Source organism: Botryllus schlosseri, chromosome 3 (assembly GCF_051294905.1).
Source record: "Botryllus schlosseri isolate E-star chromosome 3, Bs_hap1, whole genome shotgun sequence".
NCBI lineage: Eukaryota > Metazoa > Chordata > Ascidiacea > Stolidobranchia > Styelidae > Botryllus > Botryllus schlosseri.
In genome coordinates, this window is record NC_137238.1 from 7,548,666 (window position 1) to 7,567,474 (window position 18,809).

Sequence of the window (18,809 nt, forward strand, 5' to 3'; positions counted from 1 at the left end):
TGAAGTATTTTACGTAATGGGCGTATATGGAAAAAAAATGAAACCTCGTAACTAGAAATATGCTGAGTCATGGAAAAATAGTTATGTAAAGGAGCACAAGTGAAAGGCAGTGCATCGTTTATGATAGTTGCCAATTGTATTATTTTACGTAACGGGCGTAAACGGAAAAAAATGAAACCTCGTAACTGGAAATTTGCTGAGTCATGAAATGATAATTCGAGAGAATTATAAAAGAAAAAGGTTGACGTGTAAAAATACTTAGTCAATAAAGTGATCACCATGAACGGGTAATGTTGGTTTATAGTGCACTAGTTCCGCGAAGTCTCTGCGAAAATCGAATTCTCTTCGTGTTTTCGCTTTGCGAATGCCTAGCGGGGCATGCCCCGGTAGCGCTCATAACAAGCTTTCACTGTCTATTCTCTCAATGCCGCGCACAATAAAGAAACGGTGATTTACTCTCTCCTAATCGTAAAATGGCCGAGCAACCGGGGCAAATATGCCTGGTCGCCCATAAGGTGTGATGTAACAATCGTATCTATATCTGAACTCGATTACCGTAATATGCGTTTAGTCGACCTTTGCTGGTATAGGTCGATTTTGATGGTGTTTCACACCATGAAAACTCTTGAAATTTGGCATGTCGTGATGGTGTTATTTAACACTGCCTAAAGTTTCAGGGTTTCTACTTAAAGTTTAGGGTAGTAATTCCGTTTCCAAAGTTGAGTGTGTGCTGATCCGTCATGCATCGCAAACAGATTTTACTCAAAAGCCGGTATTGGTATCCATTGATTTGGACGATGTTCAATACTGGGATCGGTTATGAAATTTGGCACGGTAAGTTTTAATGTTAGTATCGAACGCTGTGCCAAGTTTCAAGTTTTTCACTGAACTGTGTTAGTGGTAATTTCGTTTCCTAATTCGAGTGAGATGGCATACGCAATCTCTCGATTTATAGTCATTTCCATTTCTGCAGATAAGTAGTCATGTCAAGTGCGAACATGAATCGTGTTGAGCGAACATGAATCGTGTTGAATCTTTGTTCCGTACGCCGTTTAGCCAGCTGCCTTTAGAGCAAGGGTTCTCAACCTGGGGGGCGCGCCCCCTTGGGGGGCGCGAAAAATTGAGAAAGTCAGTGTCAAAGTAAGTTGACCCCCGCAATTCGAACATAGTTTCAAGAGAACATTTTATGCGATGGCGTTTTCCAAGATTTCATCAAGAGATTTCTCTGGCACGAAGAAGACTGTAGTCGAGCAAGAAAGAGTTTTCTTTGTCAGAGTGGCAGAAAACAAAAGGAACGCGTGTAGAAACACCTTGAGTACCCTGATGAAGAATTGGTTTAAGATTTGTGATTATTTCCGAGACAATGAAGGGAAGATCCAAGAGAGAATAGCGGCAAGCACTAAATTTGAATCATTAGGAGAGGACAAGAAGATGGCATAGTACAAGGCTTGTAAAAAGTTGTTCACCGAGTTTAGAGAAGTTTGTGGGATCCCAGCGATGGAGGGTGATGTACTGACATGAGTAAAGATACTGTCAGAAGACATGTCTACTATATCTTCAATGGTGGGACTGATGAAGAAAGATTGGGACAATGTGGGAGCCGGCTCAAATCAGGAAGGTCGTGAAGGATGGATCAAGCAGGTGTCCGTCTGGTTGGAGCTGGCTGCCACAGGAGACTACAATAGGGCGATGTATAATTTGGATAATGACAAGTACCAGAAAACAGTTATGTCCTACGGCATGGCTGTCAGAGGTGAAAGGTCTGATGATAGGGGAAGATCTGAGGACAGCCTTCTGGATGTTCAGGAGGTGGAAACGACACTAAAAGCAGCACTGAAAAGTTTCAATGATGGTGAAAAGAAAAATGTGCTTTTCAGACCTGACTTTACAGATTCTCTAACTTTGATAGATGATATTTACAATGCAGATCTGATGAGAGAAGAATACAATGAAAGAAAGGGACAGTCTCTGTTAGAGGCCCAAGTGGCAAATGTCGACAGGCTGTGGCATTTGTGTTACATTTTCTGCTCTTTATCTGGCAAAGAAGGCAAGAAAAAAAGATTTGGAAAAGAGACTGTTAAGGTCATGATGACAAATATGGCCAAAATCTTAATTAAGACCCCAGGACATGCCCGCATGATGGAGATCCTTGATAGCTTTTGGGAAAATAGCTATCAGAAGGCCATAAAGGTCCATATAAAGCTCAAAAATGAGACCAAGACAAAGTTCATCCACCCGATGAAGATTACATCCAAAAGATTCCTATATGCACTATCGTGTATATACACGTACCAAGCATGGCCTGTCTTTTGTACAATGGACATGGACTGGAGGGCATGGGCACCATTGCAACCATTTTCAAATTACGAGAAAGCATAGGGAATGAAGATGAACTGGAGGAGCCTCTTTGGCTTCTTCATAATGTGTTAAAGGGTGTGACAGGCCCACAGATGTATGCAGGACTAGTGAAAGGGAATGCCACATGTGGTGATTGAAGAGGTGGATCGCAGACACTTAGCTGAGCAAGAGGCTGTGCTGCGTTTGTCTTCTGATGATCATTATGGGGTCAGTGATGCTGGCTGTATTAAGGCGAACTCATCCCGGTCCGTCTGCAAGCAAGGGCAGAGGTGGAAGACGTATGATGTACAGGGACTCTCCAAGCCCAAGTGGATCCCTGCTTGGAGAGGTGTCAGACTCCGTGGTCTTGTCTGGCAGCGAGGCATCTGTTCAGACTGATAGTGTCTCCGGGAAGACAGATTAGATGGGGGATTCGACATGTCTCATTTTCCTTCCACTTTGTTTTGTTACTTTCAATATTCCAATTTGTTAGTTAGGTCCATCTCTGTCCTTCCACTCACTAGGATTTGTAAGTAGATTTCAAAACCAATCCTCTACATAGGCTTGCTTTAGGACCCTCTTTCTTTGCCAGCTTGCTTTAGGACCCTCTTTCTTTGCCAGACTCTTTGCCTCAGCCTCAGTGACTCCTTAGGTTTAGGAACCAGTTTTCCTGAAACAATTTGACCAAGTGTTAGTTGGCATAATTAGACTTAAACAAAATTATACAAAAAACAGTTTCGGAATTGGGGGGGGAATTCATACTTTGATTAAAAGCATACTAAGCCATATCGATACTTATATCTAATTTACACACTGAACTGCGACTCTATATCACGATGACAGCTACTGAAGCTGAACTGAAAGATGCCACAAGGAAGCTTACCTCCAAGATTGAGGCGAGCGAGTCTCGTGTCATGAAAAAAAATGAAAGATGAACTAAAAAGCGTTGTAAATGTAGCAGTCAGCCAAGTAATGGCACAGCTATTGAAAGAAAGTGATCTCAAAGACCTAATTGCCAAATCCACACAGATGGATACAAAAATTGATTATATTATTGATCAAAACAAGAAAAGAGACAAAGAACTTCAAGAAATCAAGGCATCTCAAGAATTCATCAGTTCCGCTTTCGAAGCCAAAAAACAACAATTCAAGGACCTCGAAGCACAGTATTGCATCCTCCAGATGGAAAATAAGAAATTGCAACAAGCTATCTCAAATAAAGAAAGACAAATCGACGACCTTGACCAAATCCAAAGGAGCGATACCCTGGAACTCCATGGCGTACCTGTTAAAGAAAATGAAAGATTAGACGAAGAAGTCACTAAAATTGGTGCAGCTCTTGGTATCTCACTAACATCAGATGACTTGAACTCTGTCTTCAGGATTCGATCTCAAAATGCAGCTATGAGTGCTCGTAGCTATGTGCTCGTGCTCGTCCACCTTTGATAATTGCAAAATTCCACCGCTTAAAGACCAGGGGACTTTTTCTCCAGAAGCGTGGAGATCTTCGTAAAGTCACGGAACATCCTGAATACAAAAATATATGCATCAATGAAAACCTGACAAAATTCCGCAGGATCCTATATGCAAAAGCACGACAAGCTGCTAAAACGTTGAAGTACGATTTCTGCTGGACTGCAAATGGGAAGGTATTCATGAAGCGAGACAATAATACACGCACAATCCTCATTGATTCTCCAGAAAAGCTGAACCAGCTGTGAAAGACATGATGATGATCATCTCGAGTTTGTAAGTCACTTTGTCATTGCTCAAAATGGCTTCCAGCGAAGACCATACAAATGCATATGAGAAAAATTCTGAGCTGCTTTACAACAATATTGAGATATGCGAAAGTGTTACTTTGGATGATTTATCCTACAACCTATCTACCGCTTTTCAAGACTTTGTTATCTGCCACTTCAATATTAGATCTCTGCAAAAACACTATTTATCCCTTCATCAAATTATTAGAGACATGAATATTGCTCCTAGTATAATCGCCTTGTCTGAAACTGCCCTGCGTGACGACCCCTTATTGAATATCAATTTACATGGTTATGCGTTCATCCACACCACCACAGATACCAAATGTGGCGGAGTTGGTATGTATATCAGAGACGACATTCCCTATTCCCTTGTTGATAAGTATTGCCTGAATCTGGATACAATTGAAGAAAAATGGGTAGAGGTTCAAGTTGGCATAGCCAGTGTACCTTCCATTATTGTCGGTGTTATCTACAGACACCCTGTGCCAAACACCTCTGACTTCAGCTCTGAGCTATCCCACCAGCGTGTACTCAAAGGTGGTGTGGACACTACCGGTGAATCCCCCTGGTCACGCTCTGATTGGGTAGTCAACCTTATTATTGACGATCGATTTGCAGCACTAATTCAATTCAAAAGTCGGTGTTGTTATATGTTGAGTTTGAAGATGTTTTATGTCGAGATGGGTGTCAAGATTTTTAGTGGTATATCCTAATGATGTCATCTAATACTATACCTAGTTTCAAAGTCGTTACTCAATGACTAGAGTGGTAATTTCGTTATCGAAGTCAAGTGTAGATTTGTTAGCGTCGATCGTAGTGCAGCACCGTTGTGCTGTAAGCGCGACTCCAACAGTGGGATGTTCGTCGGGTAGTTAGATAATTGATTACCTACTGATATAGAATGATGATGTGTTTACTTCTCCGTGGATGATTCTACTGGAATTTTACCTAGGCCAAAAAATATACCATCAGCCAAGCCATCATAAAAACATTATCTTTGAATGTGAACTATTGCAGATTTCTAGACTAACTGCTAATTGCATATTGTAATATGGTTTACTGCTGTGTTCCGGGATGTAACTGGTCTTCGGTCAAATCGAGAAAGGCGGGTGCCGGGCGTACATTCTTTAGAATATTAAGGCCAGATCTAGCAAAAACTGATGAACAGAAGATGCACAGGAAATCATTGCAGGGATTTATTTTGTCATTACGAAATGCATCACATAAGAATGACAGTATATTGCACCAGCTTCACAAGGAAACGTAAGATTAGACTCGGCAACAGACAACATAGTGTTTTGATAAAGCGATTAGCTTCGTGATTTGTAGTAGGTTATGGCTTCAACCCAGGCCGAAGTCTTAATTGTAGAAATGTTATCCACGGCTTTCCCTATTATAGAGGCTAGAGACTGAACGACAATGTGGATAGAGAATACAGCATTGCTAATTGAAAACTTCAAGGTTCTTCCCTCGTTCAGTGTTTCAGATTATTCAAAACAGTATTGTTTTTCTTTGAGTCAAGGAAGAAGTCTGGTCAGTGATCTCCATTTGGAGAAATCGAAAGCAGATTCAATGTAAAATATTTCCAGTCATAATTCAGATTCTTGAGTCCTACAAAAAGATCGATATGCCATTGATGTATAAAAATATTTCTAGTAGCGACCACATTCTTCAGCAGTGAAATTCTGTATACCGGTATTGCTTTTCAGTGCTCATATTTGTGATGTGCATTTTGATGATGGTGACATCATCACTCTGAAGGAAAGGAGGAATTTGAAGATTGGCGCTGTACCAAAACACCACTTGCCCAAATCTCAAAATAGTTGTGTGCCACGCAAATCACCAGATGTTCGAAAAGTTCAACCGCCAGCTGCTGTTCGAAAAGTTCAACCTCTAAAAATCAGGCACTCAGACCAGGAGGGTATTTGGCATTCGATTAATAGCCTGTCATCGACATCGAAAGGTGATACTGACATGTGTTTCAATTTGCATAAACCAATGGTTGTAGCAGGGTAGCCTACTTGTGTTCGTTGGCAGGTGATTGGATCTTTTACTCCAGAAAAGAGATGCTAGTCATGGAACTGCAATGGAATGATGCTGTTGTTCCTCGAATACGGTATGGTACAGTATAACCTGACATTGACATTGGTATGATAGCACCTTCTATGGCCATTGGCCAAGCACTAACAGGACTTGTCTTTAGGTTGGAGTTCGCACAGGATATTGAGCAGATTCATGCTTCATTTTATGGCTGGAAAGTCCCCATTGACAGCACCACTTTACCAAACCTGAGATTCCAAACCTTGCATTCATTTTTGAGTGAGTTCCATCCAATATTTTGAAGCATTTTTCGCAGTTAACATAAGACTAGCAGTAGTAAAGGGAAATGATGGAATGAATTATTCGTAGTTAGTTGTACGGTTTCAAGACAACTAAATTTACAGGGGATATGGAAGCGCTGAAAATCTGTGGTGGTATTTCGGATTTGGTCTCCCCACGAGATATTATTATCCACCCTATTCCTATTTGGGATGGCACCAGAGTCGCATGTCGGGATTTTAAGAGATCTGCTCATTGTATGATCATTGGTAAAGTAGATGCTCAAATATATAGCTATTCAGTTTGAGGCAATAGTATCATTTACTATCATAGTTGAAGATTGTGAGGACAGTTCTTCGCAGTGCATTCTGTGTAAGGAGTTGGAGACCTCATCTGAGTTCACGGTGCAGCTGGATGAAGATTGTAATATTTCCTTTGAGGTAATCAGATTCACTACAGGCACTGCAGGTAACAAGGTAGCAAAGCCTAACTATAGCATCTCTCTGCAAGCTAATGAATATGAGCTACTGTGTGCAGTTTTAATTTGTATAATTGTTTGTATAATTGTTTCTAAGTTGCCATGCCTCTTTTTAGACATCCCAGGACATGGCTGGTGAACAACTAAATGACTGGCAAAAAGTTTTCATTTCCAATCAGATTGAAAATTCAAAACTTGATCCCACAAGAAGGAGATACCACCCTGATGTCATCAGATGGGCTCTGGAATTGCACTGTCGTTCACCTGCTGCATATCAGCATATCGTTACCAGCAAGGCTCTTGTGCTTCCTTCAAGCAAAACATTGCAAAGATACAGGTGAATGTGTTCTTTTCATCTGTGATGTAGATCCATATATTTATGATGATTGATTTCAAAGGAACTTTGTGAAGCCTGAGCCTGGCATCAATCATATCGCATTCGAAGAAATTGATAGAGTAATGACACAACATGACCACCTCCCTGCCTTCATCACCCTCGATGAAATGAAAAGTAATTCAGTGTGCATTTTGACATATATTATTGTAATTTTTTTTTCGTGAAATTTTTCAGTCAGAGAAAATTTAGTGATGTCCGAAGGTAAATTGGTGGGCTTTATTGATGCGAACTTTTCTACCGAGTGCAAACTAGCTACTCACATTCTTGGTGGGTATTTTTTTCAATAAACTTATATAATTGCAAGTATGGAATTACAATATTTGATCATTTTCCAGTGTTTTACTTGCGCACAGTGAAAGGTGAAATCTCTCTTCCCATTGCCTGGTATCCCACAATCGTCACTCATGGAGGAGATCTGGCATTGAAATTCTGGACCTTACTTCGTCACTGCGAGATAAGAGGCATTCAAGTTCATGCCGTTATTGCAGACGGCATGTCTACGAATCGCCAATTTTTCAAAGTGTTGGCTGGAAGTCAAGAGATACCTCTTAACTCCTCTTTCTCGGCACCGAATCCATACGGCCGTAATAGACCGATACTGATATTTTCTGATCCACCCCATCTGCTCAAGGTATTGTGCGAAGCTATACTCTTCTTTCATGATAATTGTGATTTCTTTATTACAGACTGTGAGGAATGCTCTGCATTCCTCCAAACCAAGTGGAACCAAATATATGAACAAAAATGGGCATGATATTCTTTGGACTCACATTCTGAAACTTTATGAAAATGAGAAATACAGCCTCATGCTCAGAAGAACAAGACTCACAGAGGCCCATATTAAATTGAATCCATATTCTAAAGTATGTTTTCCATTTTAGTATATTGTTATCAGACTTATCACTAATAGCAATTGAAATCTAGATGAAAGTAAATCTGGCAAGGGACATTCTGAGCTGGGAAGTGGGTAAAAATTTGACAACAATGGGTGGAGCTAAGGGTACTGCTGACTTCGTTCTCCTCATGAACAGGTGCAATAGGTCTTTCTCGGCTAGATATGTAAGCCAAGCTTGACTTATATTTTCTTACAGATGGTTTGAGATTATGAATTGTGGGATCAGGAATCCTGTACGGTGTATGGAGGATGACAGGATCAAATTTATCAAGGAATTTGTGCAAGATCTTCTGTTGTGGAAGGTAGTATTCAATTTTTTCCAATATGAGAAGTAGCCTACATATCTTATATATTTCAAAGGCTGAAGTGGATGGATTGGGTGAACAAAAGCGTATTCTTCCACAATCAACATTGGAGGGACTGATCTTCACATCACGCAATTTCGTATTTCTTTGTGAACGATTACTCCGAGAGTTGGATTATGTTTGCCTGCGGACCTTCTCACAAGATGTTTTGGAAGCTTTCTTTGGAAATCTTGTAAGAACCAATTTCTGAGATAACCGACTAGTTTGTCCTGAATAATATCTCGTGTTCAGAGAAACTTGGGCAGGCATTCGCAAAATCCAGATCTCAAGGCTGTGGCTTACGGAGTGCAGCAAATCACCCAGCGCAAAATTATAAAAAAGATAAAAGGGGGTAATACCACTTTTGGCACAAAAAACGCGTGGCAAGAGGTCTGCAATGAGCCGATAGTGAAACGTCGTAAACCCAAAGGTCTGTAAGACCTGGTGTGCAGTAGAGTATGCGGCATTTATTCAGTAACTCATTTTCAGAATAAGGTGGACCTGAACATTGTCGTCGGACCAGGAAAGGAACAGACTTGAACTTGAAAATTTTCAGCTTTCCCAAATTAGATTAGAATTAGAGCTGCACAATATTTTTAAGGTTAGATGAGGATTAGAATTATGACAACACAGTCTTTTCCAAATTAGATTAGAATTATTGGGTTCGCAAGAACTTGGAAATTGAATGAAATTCCGAATAAGAAAGATATACCTACAGGAAAATTAAGTTCAGATCATGTCAAATCAGAGTTCTTTCATTTAATTATAATGGTAATGTGTGTAAATTGCACGCCACGTTTGTCTCGTTTCACACTATACAGCTCTCCTGGATGGCTAATGTTGCAATAAATTAGATTAGAATTGAAATAATTGGAGCATAGAAACATACAAATTAGATTACTGGTATTTCGCTCTAAAATTATCTCAACTCTGAAAGGGGTTTATTTACGGTGCTTCAATGATGGAAATGCAAAGGGTCTGCAAGGTTATTCAGTCAATACGGTTAAGTACTGAGTTGGGACCACTTGGGTAAATTTTTTAGAATTTTAGAACTATTTTTTTTTTTGACTCGTCACTTTATCGTACTTGTACTCGAGTCATTGCGCATGACTTGATATCAATGTATATATGTGCTAGATACTGTTCAGTGCTCACCTTATCTTATATTTCCTCTCAATAGAAGTGTTCCGTAATGGAGTAGCAAATCATGTCGCTTCTTTTTTCAGAATAAAAATAATTATTCTACCTGTGCTTGTCTTCTTGTCACTCAAATAAGAGTAAATTGTAATACAAGATTCAGAACAGATTGTGGTATCCTCCTAAGACTCAATTTATTGCCATCAGATTGCAGAATAAAAAAAGAAGAGTGGCAGTCAAGCTCAAGTAGTGAAGGTGGAGCAATGTTGACGATGCAAAGCTGCTATGCATTAATAACCAATATAATAATACAAGAGAAAGAATCCATAACATGGATACTCTAATCAATGATAATAATCAGATTATATTTTAATCTGAACAAGACACACACTGTGTAATGCAATACACAAAAAACAATGCATTGTAATTAACATAAGACGATGCCGAGACAACCAGTGAATACATAACTGAAAATGCTAATGACGAGCCGAAACTATTGAATTCGTCTGCTAGCAGCCTTTACTTTGCAATTTTAAATTACCTCTCAACCCTTTGGTCAACAGGCACTTCCCTCGGATTCTGTCAAATAACTTTTTGGCAAATCCTCTTCCAAGAAGCTTGGTTACTGTTTTCACAATATGTGTGAGGATTGCCACTAATAAATCGTAATCTATGTCCTGGTTACAGCGATATATATTTGCAGCAATTTTGAAGAAATATTGGTCTTTCAAGATAGTCTCATCAAATACACTTATGTCAACATTACCTGGGGACCTGCTAAATTCCGAAGCTAATTTCAAATAAATATGCTGCAAAAAATAGAACAACTCCTCTGAAGGACAATGGAGCGCACCTGACTTTTTCTCCAGAATTGCAATCAAGGAGTTGGGTTTTGGTTTTATAGACAATATTTCTGTTATTTTGTTGACACCAAATTTGTCCACTGTTTTTTTTCAAAGAATAACCACCAAGGTACTCCAACGTATCCCCTTCAAAACCCGTTATTTCACCACTCTTTAACACATCTTTCATCGGCTTGGGTTGAGCAATCCTTTCAATTATTTGGAGAAGCACATAAGATGGGTCTGGCACATCTAATGAGAAAAAGTCTGAAGCGCGAAGACAAAACTTGCTGTACTGTGAGACCAAATGTTCTTTATTTTTTGTTTTTTTGTATTCCTTCATCCAAGCTGAAACATTGACAAACCCAAAAGACGAAAATCCAGCATCTGTGACCTCTTCAAGTAGCATACGAACAGTCTCTTCGTTTGTAATGGCACTTTCTTCAGCCTGGACAACAGCCGGTGATGCTTCAATGTCATCATCTATCGCTAGCAGTTCCTGGATAATTTCAGGTGAAAGCCATTCAACCTCATTACAGGCCATCTTATTATTATATGTACGTCAGCGGTCAGTCTAATAATCTGCAAGAGTCGACAGTTACCAGTCTCGGTATGGAACATCGTCAAAATCAACACATACCGATACCGGCTATTGCATTGAATCAGTCCTGCAGACGAATTGACAATAATACACTCGACTTTGCTGACGAAATTACTGTCCCACTCATTGAGTAACGACTTTGAAACTAGGCATAGTATTAGATGACATCATTAGGATATACCACACCAAATCTTGACACCCATCTCGATATAAATCATCTATAAACTCAACATACAGCAACACCGACTTTTGAATTGAATTAGTGCTGCAAATCGATCGTCAATAACAAGGTTGACTACCCAATCAGAGCGTGACCAGGGGGATTCACCGGTAGTGTCCACACCACCTTTGAGTACACGCTGATCCCACGCTATTGTTGAAATATCCAACTCCAAGTTACCATTTTTCGTGGTCGGAGACATCAATATTGACATGGCATCCAAGAAAAGCAAAAATACATCAAGTCATCTTGAAAATATCAGGGCTACTGGTGCAACACAAATCATTACTAATCCTACCAGATACTGTGACACCACTGCAACTATTATTGTCCATTGCTACACTAATATAGCACAAGGTCCAATTAAACCATATGTCCTGATTGATGACACTACTGATCATTACCCAATAATAGTTCAACTTAAGCGCCGTATGCATAGACCATTGGCTTATACGACACTCTCCAGGAATCTGACTCCCGAAAGCATGACTGATATTTACAATCACGTCTGGGACTATTTTGAAAAGTATGAACCAACACCTCTGACTGAATTGAATTTTAATCAGCGATTCAATATGTTTGTCAATTCAATATTAGAAATAGTTAATGTATACTCACCATTGACAGGTTTATCTCGCAAACAGCGTAAATTGAAACGTAAGCCATGGATAATTCCATCTATCCTTCGATCCATTCGTATTAAGAATAAGATGTATCGTACATTATTCCTAAAGGGGAGCCCTGAAGACAAAATAGTCTATAAATCATATGCAAACAACCTTTCGCGAACTATCACTAAGGCTAAGCAAACATACTACATGTCCATCTTCACACGGTTCAAGGGTGACCCAATTGAACTCAATTGCCATTACATTCGAAAGACTACTATACCATAGAATCATTGACTTTGTTATGAAAAATTCACTATTATCCGATGAGCAATTCGGTTTTTTAGCCAATAGAAGCACTACGCAGGCCCTAGCCGACATGACATCCAGACACTTCAAGTCACTTGATAACAAAAAACCATCATGCTGTGTTTTATTAGACATCAGCAAAGCATTTGATTCTGTTAACCACCAGATACTGATTAGAAAACTTGTTCAGTTTGGCATACGTGGTATTGCATCGAAACTTATATCTGACTACTTGAAAAACCGACGACAATGTGTGTATGTCAATAGTACTATCTCCGCTCCATCAACTATAACTTGTGGCGTCCCTCAGGGGTCTGTATTGGGGCCTTTATTATTTGTTATATATATCAATGATGTTAGCAAGGTCTCCTCTCTGAAAACCGTACTATTCGCTGATGATGCCTGTTTCTCAGCATCCTCAACATCCTTGCAGACCTTGCAAGAATTGACATCTAATGAAATGACAAAGATCTGTAATTGGATGAGAAGTAATCAACTTTCCATCAACCCCAGTAAAACCCAACTTCTCTTATTTAATAATTCCAATTCGCAAAAAAACAATCCATTTTCTGTAAGTATCAATCAAACTATCATTAATGCAGCTGATCACGTTCGCTATCTTGGAATTCTTGTCGATTCGAAATTGTCATGGAAACCTCAGATCGACTCAGTCACCTCGAAATTGTCAAGGGCTACGGGCATGCTACAACGATTGAAATATCTAATGCCACAAAAAGTACTGTGCGCCGTGTATTTTGCTATTTTTCAATCTCAGCTTCAATATGCAATAAATATATGGGGACATACGAATGCAACAAACCTTACAAAAATCAAAACTCTCCAGAATCAGGCTCATCGTGTCATTAGTAAATTACCTCCCAGACAACGAATTCTCCCGGAACATCGAAGTCATGGTATACTCAGAGTTGCCGACCTAATTCAGTACGAGACGGCAAAGATGATGCACACCATCTTCCACACAAACAGGTCATACTTTGATTCGCATTTTACAACTTTTGCGAAAACTCATGGACATGAAACTAGACAAGTATCGAGAAATTCTATTTCGCTGCCTCTCCTGTCCCGATCTTCATCCCGCAATAGTTTACATTTTGTTGGTGCGAAAACTTGGAATGATCTCCCTGCAGAGCTGATACCAATACCGCCATGGCAGTTTAAAAAAGAATATAAGAATTATCTACTCCAAACGTACTGTTGATTTTTTTCTTTTATATAATGCATGTGTTCTGTTATCCTTTATTAAAGCTTAATATCGTGTCGTTAGTCATATATTCACCGAATCTTGACTCTACATATATGTGTGTGATTTAATATGTTTCACGAAATTATTCATATATGCATCAAACACTCCCAATGGGTGGCGACTGACTCTGAAGGCCTAACGGCCCCTCGTCGTCTCCCAGTCTATTCCGCAATATTTGTTTCGTTTACTGTGTATTTATTGATGTGACGAATAAAAGACTATCTATCTATCTATCTAGTATAGGGGGGCGCGAGAAATTGACAAAGTCAGTATATATCGTACGTGTCTGAACATGTCTTTCACATCCATTATGAGAAGACGAATAATGAAGATGAAATTTATTCCATATTCAAGAAAACTTGCAAAATATAAACTCTAGCAACCGCGCTCTACGGAGTAGGCCTATAGTCTGATTTCAACTTGATTTGAGCAAATTTTTGAAATTCTTTGGAGATATAGAGAGCAATCCCCACCCCCCACCAGTGGCGTAGCAGCCACCTGGCGGTTCTGGCTCTGCGCCAGGGGCGGCACGCTCCAAGGGGCGGCAAAATGAGGCTGCACAGTGGCAGAGATGCCTGCATCATCGTGATGCTTTGACGACGGAGATGCGATAAGGACATTATAGTAAGGTCATCTAGTCTGCACCCCGTTTTTTGCTGCTCCGTGATTGCTGGGCGTCTAGCGGGATAACCCCGGATACCAGTTTTCGAGTCTTCGGTCTGACCCGGCCGGGGATCGGGCCCACGACCTACCGATCAAGAAGCCGGACGCATCACCATTACACTATCTCGCGCGGCGCGTAGACAGCCGGCTAAAAGAAGAGTGCTTGGTAGTCCTATAGCTGGCGTCCTGTGAGCTAAAATTTAATCAAACAGGTCTCAATCGAAAGCTAGTGTCGCGCTGATTCCGAAAACACGAGTTAATATGTTAACATGGCGATGGAATCACTCCGAAATAGCCGTCACGGCCGATTGTTCGGAGAGTTCACACAAAAAGGAGTATGCCTTGCGAACAAACAGAAGATGCTGGCCTCAATGTTGTTGAAGAATTTAGACGATGCATGTTTCAAGCATAGGACAGATTAAAACTTGAAGCTGAAACTAGGTTTACCGGCATACACCACTTCAATGATATATTTGGATTTTTGAATTCCCACGCGCTGCTGTAAAGCGAAAGTCACAATTTATTCACCAGCGCTTTTAGAAGCACTTTTGACGACGAGGTGGACTTTTTGGAGTTAGCTGCGAAAATTGTAATGCCTTATACCTCGAATTAGGGATCATACAAAGCAGAAGATTGCTAGCTTTTCGTACAAACCAATATAAGGCCTCTAGGACAGGGGCTCTCAACCTGGGGGGCGCGCCCCCGTTGGGGGGGGGGGCGTGAAAGCATCTTAAGGGGGCGCAAAGAACCGGTCAAATGAATTTATTCGCGCTATGCGCGATTTAACTCCAATTCACGCGTGTTTCTCTATATATATACCCAGTTTCTTATTTTTGAATTCTCTCATCAACAGTCATAACCTTCCACGCCATCAAACAATCTGTTAGGGTTGCTAGCATCCCGGTTGGATCTTGTAATATGACGATACGAGGGCGCGGGATTTTTCACTATCCTAAAGGGGGGGCGTGTCTCATAAAAATTGCGAACCACAGCTCTAGGATGAACACAAATTAAGTTATAATCATATGAAGTTGTTCAACTTGAGATTTTAAAAGGGTTAAGAGGCTGGTGTGGAGCCGTGAAACCACGTTTGATCGTAGTGCAACAACGTTTGATGTTTTACAGTGGTTGGTTAATGCAAAGCTACTTGATTCGAAACCGTATTTATGCTCGTGTCTGAAACTTTATGTGAACATTGATGTTTCACCTGCGAGCTGTGTGAGCTCAAACTGATTAGTATTTAGTTCTGTCATGAATAATGATCGGCTATCAGCTCTATCCATTCTGTCTATGGAAAGAGACTACGTTCAAAAACTTGAATTTGAGGATATTATCGCTGCTTTTGCTTTGAGGCAGCCATTGATTTTCTATTTGTACAATACATTGGTTCGCTATTTCTTGTCTTTATTATTTTAGGCGTCATTAACGTCGAGATGGTGAGGCTGAGACGCGGCATATTATTTGTAATTATTCCTATTGACAAGATTACTTGAACATCAATCTATGTCGAAATTTGATGCGGTCTACCTAGGGGGCGGCATTTTCAAGAGAGCCAGGGGCGGCAGCACATGCTGCTACGCCAGTGATCCCCACGTGTAAGTCATTCATTGCTTCATAGCTTTGACAGTAGCCTAAAGCTTGTCGCGCTGGGCAGCTCTTGTTAGTAGCTTGCGAACTGCACTGCCTAAGACAGACTTGAATGCAACATAGGTTACCCAGTTTCGCCCTCAATTAGGCTATAAATCAATACAATTTAATTAATTTCCAAAACTGATCTAATTTAGCCTGGCAGGACAGAACGACGCCTTGCTCTCTGTACTCACTACCAGCATCAGGATTAGTCTCAGGGTGACCTACCTTGAAATTAATTAACGGATGTCTTGTTCAATGTTTTTTTTTTGTTATTTTTAAACAAGTTTGGAGAAATTTGTCATGTAAAAGACTCAACAACTGGAATGCAGATTCAAAATTGGCGTAAGATATACCTTATGTATACTATTAGATCAGGGGTGGGTAGCCTGCGGCCGTAGAAGGGAATTTGAGCGGCCGTCGACGCCTAATTCAATTAGTATGTGTTGGCGGCCGTAGACATGCAAATTGCAATTACGAATTCACTCCCGCATTTTCGAGAGATTTTAATTAATCTTGAAATTTTCTTCGCCCTCCGCGCAATTCAACAAGACTTCATTTTTCGATTTTAATGCAGTAGCGCCCTTCTTAATCTGAGCCGGAATGGGAATTTGCAAGAAATAACAATGCGTTCGCGGCCCTGAAAAATTTTCGCGCTCCGCGCGACAATATGCACCTCGTGGCAACAATTCATAACATTGCCACTCGCGATTTCGGTGCGTACAATAATAGGCCATTGTGTAGAATAGTCCAGAGTTCACCGGATTGGATATGGACAGTTTACCATAAGAATTTTGCGTCCAGATCGTTCATTGCGGCTATGCCCTGGAATGCGGCCTTACGCTACATAAGCAATCGAAATGCGACCATGATTATCAAAAACGTTGCCCATCTCTGTATTAGATGATGTGCTCTTTTTGACAAGACGATAAATGCAAGGGGGGTCAGGGGGCGTGGTTTTTTTGACCATCTCCAAGGGGGGCGCGTGTCAAAAAAGGTTGAGAACCACTGCTTTAGAGCAAAAATTAGAGGTAAAGCGACTAGGTCCGTATCAGCCTAGAAATTGCCCATTGATCCAATCCTACGCCGGAGAAAAACGCACTCGTGCCTTTTCTTCAGCGCATTTCGATAAAAATGAATGGCTTACTTTTGCGAGGATAAAAACGCCTTGTTTTGCTTTTACTGTCTTTTATTCGACAGTGCCGGTACCGGAAGCAGTGGCTCTTGTTGGAACAAAATTGGTTATCGCGATCTGAAGCATTTGTCAGAGCGTGTGAAAGCGCACCAAAAATCCCAAGTGCACATAGCTAGTGCAGTTAAATATAAATTGTTTGGCGGAGTAAATGTAATGTCGCAGCTCAATGAAAGTTATCGCGTATCAGTCTGCAAGCACAATGAGCTTGTAGATAAGAATAGGCATGTTCTCTCTCGAGTGATTGATGCCATTAAATTTATTGGAGTTCATGAGGCCACGATGAGAAGGAATGCTCTCTCAATAGGGGGGTATTCTTGGATCTAATTAAATACACGGCTTCCATGGATAGCATTTTGCGCGAACATCTCGACCCAGCGACAGTAGCTAAGGGTACCTCAAAAGACTATTCAAAATGATGTGCTTGATTCGATATATCACATCTATCTACAGCAGGGGTCACCAACCCGGTGCCCGCGGGCACCAGGTAGCCCGCGAGGACTAGATGAGTAGCCCACGAGCCCATTCTAAAAATAGGTGGAATAGCAGCATTTACCAATATTCGTCAGATTAATACCAGTGAGCTTTTAAATATATAGATTGATTGATTCGGCTATTCTTGTTTGAAACACACTAACATGTAACTTACATATATAAACACTTGAAAACATCTTCAATTATAATTAGTAATATATAAATGTACGTCATAGAATCACCAGAAATTCAAGATACGGCGCATTGCCTATAAACGCGACATGACGGAATGCCGTCCACGGTCTTCTTAAAATGGTGGGGGGTTTCGTTACGATAGCTCGACGACCAGGACAATGCCAAAGTAGTAAACAGTATTACTATTCGGAGTCAGATAGCCGTGAAGTACTGGCAGATTTTCAATATATGTATACCCATTTCGTATTGCATCTTTTTGCACAGCTTGTTTCTGTTACACTCAACGCAGTTTAACATACCATGTTTCTATAACTTTCTGTAATCGTTGCTGCTGTCCGGTATAATGAAATCTTGTCATTTCTTAATGCTGAACAGTTGGAGATTGAAATTGTAACACTGCACAATGACCCCACTTCAGTCTGCAGCAAACGTTTGGTGTCTTGTTGATACGGGAAAGTACAGTGGTGTATGCGCAGCAGCTATGAAGGTTGCAAGCGTGTATGGTTCAACTTATCGTTTTGAATCAGCTTTTTGGACATGAATTTCATCAAAAGCAAACACAAAACACGCTCAATCAATGCACATCTGGAAGACTCACTCAGAATTGCTGTGTCAAGTTACATACCTGAGTACAGTGCACTATGATATCATACAATGTCAGGCATCCCACTGGCTGCTATAGAAACAGGTAACATGATGTCCAGTCCTGCCCAGTATTATGAATATCAAAGCGGAAATTCAGTGTGGTGCGGGTAAACAACGGGAGTAAATAGTAGCCGCCCGCTTCAATCATTACGCAAAAGTAGCCCTCGGTTGCAAAAAGGTTGGTGACCCCTGATCTACAGCATTTGTTTACCGAGATTATTGACGCTGAATTTCCATCTATTCAGTTCAGTCTGACGAAACAACTGACATTACGTGTTTGTCACAACTAGTCGTGATTTTTCGGTTCACGAAATTTGGTATGCCAGTCGAACGATTCCACAGCTTTGTGGCTGTTGACGATCGCACTGCTGTCGGAATTTCTTACGTATTAAAAAAAACATTACAGCCCTATTCAGTAGAGTCGAAACTTATTGCGCAAACCTACGACGGCGTAGCAGTCATGAGCGGATAGAGACAGCGTACAAGTCTTAATG

At 40.6% G+C, this 18,809-nt stretch overlaps 2 protein-coding genes across 3 annotated transcripts in view; both read left to right on the forward strand.

Moving 5' to 3' along the window:
• Nucleotides 1-18,809, forward strand: part of LOC145434839 (uncharacterized) — a 249,143-nt gene that overhangs the window by 58,526 nt on the left and 171,808 nt on the right. The gene's annotated exons all lie outside the window — the stretch shown is intronic.
• LOC145435703 (uncharacterized) lies at nt 8,222-9,561 on the forward strand. Its single transcript, XM_080312997.1, has 3 exons — nt 8,222-8,328; nt 8,389-8,494; nt 8,789-9,561. The coding sequence occupies exons 1-3, from the start codon at nt 8,222-8,224 to the stop codon at nt 8,972-8,974; spliced, it is 399 nt and encodes a 132-aa protein (XP_080169123.1). The 3' UTR covers nt 8,975-9,561.

Excerpts from the sequence above, each read along its gene's own strand:
- LOC145435703 (XM_080312997.1), top strand. The coding sequence starts at position 8,222 with ATGAAAGTAAATCTGGCAAGGGACATTCTGAGCTGGGAAGTGGGTAAA. Across the intron at positions 8,329-8,388 it reads TTCGTTCTCCTCATGAACAG|ATGGTTTGAGATTATGAATT; the intron begins GTGCAATAGGTC and ends ATTTTCTTACAG. Across the intron at positions 8,495-8,788 it reads AAGATCTTCTGTTGTGGAAG|AGAAACTTGGGCAGGCATTC; the intron begins GTAGTATTCAAT and ends TCTCGTGTTCAG.